This window comes from Polyodon spathula, chromosome 9, assembly GCF_017654505.1.
Source record: "Polyodon spathula isolate WHYD16114869_AA chromosome 9, ASM1765450v1, whole genome shotgun sequence".
In the NCBI taxonomy this organism is placed as follows: Eukaryota; Metazoa; Chordata; class Actinopteri; order Acipenseriformes; family Polyodontidae; genus Polyodon; species Polyodon spathula.
In genome coordinates this window covers 40,427,330-40,433,788 of record NC_054542.1, presented here as the reverse complement: position 1 = coordinate 40,433,788, position 6,459 = coordinate 40,427,330, and the positions used below count along the sequence as shown (strand labels likewise).

At 36.5% G+C, this 6,459-nt stretch overlaps 1 protein-coding gene across 3 annotated transcripts in view; it reads right to left on the bottom strand.

Annotated features, from left to right (window-relative positions):
- The window catches only part of LOC121321195 (putative golgin subfamily A member 6-like protein 19), an 8,524-nt gene extending 2,143 nt beyond the window's left edge, over positions 1 to 6,381 (bottom strand). The window contains exons 1-6 of one of the 3 annotated variants that reach the window (XM_041260094.1): positions 5,992 to 6,381; positions 2,856 to 3,223; positions 2,011 to 2,200; positions 1,754 to 1,872; positions 1,052 to 1,153; positions 1 to 178 (exon numbers count right to left, since the gene is read on the bottom strand). The exon at positions 1 to 178 is cut by the window's left edge and continues 55 nt beyond it. In XM_041260094.1, the coding sequence (XP_041116028.1) occupies positions 1 to 178; positions 1,052 to 1,153; positions 1,754 to 1,872; positions 2,011 to 2,200; positions 2,856 to 3,155 (889 nt within the window). In that variant the 5' untranslated portion in view covers positions 3,156 to 3,223; positions 5,992 to 6,381. The remainder of the gene's footprint in view (positions 179 to 1,051; positions 1,154 to 1,753; positions 1,873 to 2,010; positions 2,201 to 2,855; positions 3,224 to 5,991) is intronic. The other 2 variants (XM_041260096.1, XM_041260095.1) reach the window with 2 other exon arrangements.
- Positions 6,382 to 6,459: the final 78 nt, after the last annotated feature.

Genomic DNA, 6,459 nt, shown 5'->3' with positions numbered 1-6,459 from the left:
TCAGTTTTTCCTCCAGAGCTTGTAGTTTTGCTGTTTCCTGCTGGATAACCTGCTGCACAGAGGCAACACTCAGCTGTTTCAGTACTGATTCTGGGCAAAGAGGCTCAACAATGCTGGGGTCCATCTTCCTGCACAGAAAGACTCTCCCAAGCTGCACTGTTTTATCAATGGTCTCTTCCTGTAAAACCAAAATAAAATATGATTGTATTGTACAGACAGCAACATACATCTACCTGTAACTGCGTACTAGAATTCTTGCTGAAAAAAAGAAAAAAATATTAATTAGTCATCTGTGACTTACACAGACTAGGGGGTGAACTATGCTTCATAACTGCTGCTGCAGGTCACTAACAATAGGACCTCGGTTTTATGTCTCATCCGAAGGATGGAGCACATGGACTAAATGACTCGATCAGGGTCACACACAGTGAGTCAGTGGCTCTGGGATTGAACTGGGAATCTCGTGGTAAAAAACCCTTTTCTTTAACCACTGGATCACCAAACCTCTCTATTGTTCATCATCATATTAATATTCTGCAAGCAGGTTACTGTTTACAAAAAAAAGAAAAAATAGAACAGATCATTTAAAAAATAAAGTGTATCTATAATATTACATTAATATATAATAATATAGAATAGCCAGCTTGCCTGTAATTGGTTTATTTTAAGGTTGTAAATCTACATTTAACAAATTAAACTATATTCAATTAAAAGTACACTTTACTCTGTATTTATAGTAGTGTTAATAATGTATGTTTTTATTAATTTACTTTTAACAGGAATACCATTTAAAATGTGAAATTTAAACGTCTCAGATTTTCTAAAACAGACAAGCCCCACTTAAAACAAAAGGTTTCAATTCAGCTGGGCCATCTTTGGAAATGCTTTTAAAACACATACCGCTAGCTAATTCATGACATATTTACAATGTTAAAACTTCCAGAACGATCTGCAATGCATTAATAAAATAATCCCAAAGACTGGAACTCTAAGAAGAGCCATCTAGACAATGAAGTCACCAGTAAAACTTGTCAGCATTTTAATGTATTACCATGTTCACTGTATCTGTCTGGATCTTTTCTTTCTGTGCCCACAACAGTTCCTTCTTCTGCATTTCATCTTTGAGCTCTCTTTGTAGCCTTTTTAATTCTTCCTAAAAGAAGAAACGAAAACGCCTGCATGTTACTATTCTGAAAGCAGGTTATCATAGGACCAGTATACAATCTGTGAGCATCCTATAGGATATCATGATTTTAACTCCCAGCTATTGTTGCCACAATGAAGCCAGTCTCCAACATTGTATCTACAGCATAACGTGAAGCTTTCAAATATAAAAGCATACCAGAAGTAACACACAGCCCCTGCTGCGGATGTAAATACAAAAGTGGAGCAATTCATATCTGTAAATAAGGCTCCCACCATGACCTACTGTATGTAAGTGGCTATATTTTGCATATGGACAGACAGCTGGGTTCCTACATGAGATTTGCCCAGATTCTGACTCACTCAACCAAGTGAAATCAAATGTAAACATGGAAAAGTAACACAGCTAAGTAAAGACAGACTAAATAACTAATGAATGCCCTAGCCAAATTTGAGGACAAAAAACTTACCAGCAGCATGATATTTGGGAGGCAAGATTAGCTGCTCAGTTTCATCTTCATGCAGATATGTTTATAGGAACACATTGTTAGGCAGGGATTATATTTTTAACGAAGAACCTGTGCTGTTACTCAAACTGTTCTGTTCTCACCTTTAACTGCATCACTGACTTCTCGTTTTTCATTCGTTGTACAAATTCGAAGTCAGCTTCAGTCCAATTGTTCCCTTGCATTCCTCTGATTATCCCCGATGTGTCCATTGCATTAAACCCTGTTCAGAGGAAACAAATTAGATTCAGCAAATCAAAGAACCGCTCTCTCTACAGCTACATGTAAATCACTTATGTGCCAATGCAAGCTGATTATGTCTCACACCATCTTAAGGACTGCCACAGCCACAGATACTTGCCTTGAACTGGAAGTTGACTTAATCGTCTCAGAGATTTGCTCTCTTTTGTAGTGGACTCTCTCTTCTTTTCTGTGACCCGGTTACCCTCCCTGTGGTTCGATGCTGAGAGATTAGCTGCTCTACTTGACCTCCTTACCAGCCTACATTCATTGTCTTCGGAGACATGCCCAATTGAGGACTGCAACTTCTTCTAAAAAAAAAAAAAAGTTTGAAAAGAAGGTCCCAATTAAGTTAATCTTTTAGCATCATAATATTAACTATTAAATCCACTCCAGTATTTGTCTTGTGAATATCATTCAAAGTCAACACTGTGGCTTTTGAAAAGGACCATTTCTTTAATGTCAGATGGGATTCTGAGACACTGACACAGTAGCTTCCATTCAGTAGTTCAGGATCAGATGCAATGGGTATGTCAACACAGGTACAAAAACAAAACAAACAAAAAAAAAAATACACCTATAAACACGTACATCGCACTTAAAATAAAACAGGCAAAAAATTCAAAACATCTGCTTCTTATCCACTTACTAATCATAGTGTTATTGGTCATATGCTGCAAGTCACGTTCTCAATTTTAATGATCTAAACAGTGCCGGTATTAATGATCTAATACCACTGCTATTTAATTATAATAATCTTGCTGGTGTTTTCACCCACTCAACTACAAAGGAAAGATAGGGAAAAAAAAATCTTCCTTATAAATTTTAGATTGGTGGTATTAAGATCTGCCATTGTTTAGATAGTGAGATTCAAGCATAAGAGTACAAAGTGCCAGTAGGATATACCAATATCAGCGGAAGGGATTAGATTATCACGTTCATGATGGGTGCAACGTCACCATTTACCTCCTTTCTTGAAGAGTTTCGACCCTGGCCAACTGGTCTGATTGCTTCTTCACCTGGAGTGAGCATACTGGAAGTGTGAGAATCTTCGCCAGTTCTTCTGTTGCTACGCCGCAGCTTCTTAGAATGAGTATGTTCACCAGCAGGCAGAAGAGCTTTCTGTGAGGTCCGCCTCTTTGTTGAGGAGGCCAATGGTGTTCGAGCTAACTGGTTCCCACTAGGAATTACATTGCCTGTTTTGCCAGGGTTGCATACTGTTGCACCTTTGGTCGTGGGACCCTGACTTACTTCCCTATTTTCCATGTTGCAATAAATCCAAGTGCCTTTAAGGAAAGACAGTGAGGGGAAAAAAAATTAAAAAAAATATATACCTGCAAAAGAAATAAATACATTTTAGGCACTGGCAAACAGATGCTCTGCTTTTTACTATGCATTGTTTTGCTTTTCCCATCCAAATCGACAGACTACACCACTGAACATTGAACACTGGCGCCTTCCCTTCTGTACCAGTTAGTAGTGGTGCTGAAGTCTCATTTTTGCACAACCGTTTTTTCTACACCAAAGTTTGTATTTTTATACAGTACTACTTTTGATACAATGGTTTGTTTAGTCATGCTTGTTTACATTCCCTAAACTGATACAAGCCTTTCAACTATGGAAGGTTGTAAATAGGTGATATTTTCAATGGTATAGGATGGAAAGCAGTTTCACCTATTCCAGGTTTTAATAAGATTGCTTTGCCAGCGTACAGATAACAAGCTCAGGTGTGTGTTATTAAACTCATAATAAAACCAGGATTCGATCAAACTGCTATGTAATGGGAGTCTTCTTTCCACTCCTGCTTCACAACCTTCAAATAAGTTAAACAAAAACAAAATAAAAAACCTCTCAAAGCTGAAAGCAAATTTGGATGTTCGCATCTTTGATCTGACTTACAAAATTCAAGAATTACACTGTCTATAAACGGATAAACTGTCTATATGTGTTACACTGGCACATTTTAACATTAGACTTTCTCCTGCAGGATATAAACACTCTTCAGTATGTGCTGTTTTTCATTGCGTTATGTAGCCCAGTGTACAAACAGGTGGTTAACGACACAGTGACATGGGATCAAGTTGTTGTACAACATATAGTTAAGGTGACCAAATTTTTATGTCCCTAAGCTGGGACATAAAGCTTACTCTATCTCTGTGCTGTCATCCAGTGTCCAATCTGCAAACCAGGCCCGGTTCTGTATAAAAACATTACATAAATATTTCTATTTATAAAATGGTTACTTCATAGAATCTATTTTTTTGAAAATATTTAATTTTGTACCATTTAATGACATGGTATTTGTTCTGCATGTTTTTTTTCTACTGCAGTTTCTGTTTGGATCACTAGTGTGCCGTGATTAATAGATACTAGGATTTTTTTCAGCCGCTTTCTATTATTAAACTATCACTATTAAAGGTGATGAAATGTGTTAAATATCCTATCTTTTGACTTTGTGTGCAATAAATGAAGCCCACTAATAAGTTTTTTCTGAGTTTTGTTTAGAAGCAGCCCTGATTGCAGAAACAGGAATTTCCTTTTGAAGTAGTTACTAAGTATGGTAAATAGTAATCCACTTAGGCAAACCATTGACTTTTCTCTGAACAGTTGTAATTCCAAACTCCCCCTTCAACATGTAAGCTGACAGGATTCACTTATAACGAAAATGAACCTGTTAAAAACGTGTTAATTGCATGATGAAATTGCCTGCCTATCCCATTTTTGGTACCAATCAATGAACATGAGAAGCGTCTTTTGACAATCTAAATCAGACAACTATAAAATAAGGCTAATTTATATGCTGATCTTGGCTGGAGTTTATTTTTTGAGTCAACAGTACGGCTGAGACATGGATCAAGGTTTAATAAGATTAAATCGTATTCAGTTTCTGATGAAATTAAATGCTCTCACTTCTTTACTTACGAAAGGAATACTATTTCGTCTTCCTTAATAAGCAAAATACAGAGAGACACTTTCTCGTTATCATCGATTGGTATTGAAAAACTGCACAGACAAGGCAGGAAACGTCATCATACAACTGACATGTTTTTAACACGTCCCTTTCTGTTTTAAGTGATACCTGTCGGCTTAGCAGGTTAAAAAGGAAATTTGTAAATAAAACTATTTGGAAAAGCTAAAGGGATCGACCCCCCCCCCCAACACATCCCTACATTTGCCTATTTTGCTGAAGGAGCAGTGTGTTGTTTTTCTTCTATTAAACTAATAGATGTGATAAAGTAAAATATTTATAAAATACCTTCTGTAGCTATCACACGTATTTAACAGATAACATTAACCTTTGTCTTCCCTGTTTCTTAAACTTTGCAGGATAAACCATTATACTTCTAAAATACATTTAACACAGAAATAAAACTAAACCAAATTACAAAGAGATTAATCCTGCATCTTATTAGGCAGTTTATTTAGACATTTTCAAAGAAGGTAAAATTAAATGAGAACGTGATTATTACTATTTTTTAAATTATTATTGTTTTAAACTATTTGTATTTGTATACAGTACACACTTTAAAGAAGTTTTATGGGCACCTGGAATTATTATATTTAATTATTGCTAAAGACAAGATACATGTATACTTAAAGAAATAAAACTAAATTTACGAAACTTTTAAAATATGTTTACATGAATTTCACAAATGTGAAAATAACTAGTTCATAAATTATATATAATTTAGGACAGTCGTAAATTCAGTGGATAACCCCACCCGCAATTCTCTGCGACTGGTTGCAATGAACGTCGACAATTCAGTAAGTCTCCAGATTTGCACGGCGCTGTACAGCCGCTTTTTAATGCTACTGTACTGGTCGCTCAACTTTCCCTTTAGTCGCATCGACTGTCGTTGTACTGTAATAAGTTAGATATGGCAACACAGCAGCCTGCATGAAAATATAAATTCTGTTACCGGCACGACGATGCTCTGGGGGGAAAAAAACGGCACACAATTAGCGTCCCAAGAAAAGGTTCTGGAGCCACGTAAGATCGTTTATTTACACACTAAAATGCAATGCATAACACACACATGATCCTATGCCTATATCCAATCTTTTAAATTTATACAACAAAAAAAAATGCTACTAAACTTACCAATCAATGCATGTAGCTTCCTGACTGTAAATATTTGAATCTGCCCTCCTCCGTTCGCATTGGTCGTTCTCTGTTCCGGTTGGATGTGTACATCCGCCCAGTATTACGCACGTTCAAACGAGATTCCACCATAGATCTACCAATATATTGCAACAACGAATCCGTGTAGGACAGCCATCTTGTGAGGGTGTGTGCCCATTTAGTGTAATGAGAACAAGAGAATTCTGAATTCTCGAGTCAGGTAACGCAGTTTCATCACCTGCCTGACCCTGATTAACTGAGGAGCCTAGTATGGAGCGCCATTTGTGCCACAACTATCCAGCCATTAATTTCAATGTGTTAGTCAATTTGTCCACAAATTTGTCAATTCATACAGAAACTCATAAACATATTTGTTAATTAATCTAATAATTCATTAATTAATTTGTTAATTCATTAATACGAAAGGCTGGCTGGACCTGCTGCTGC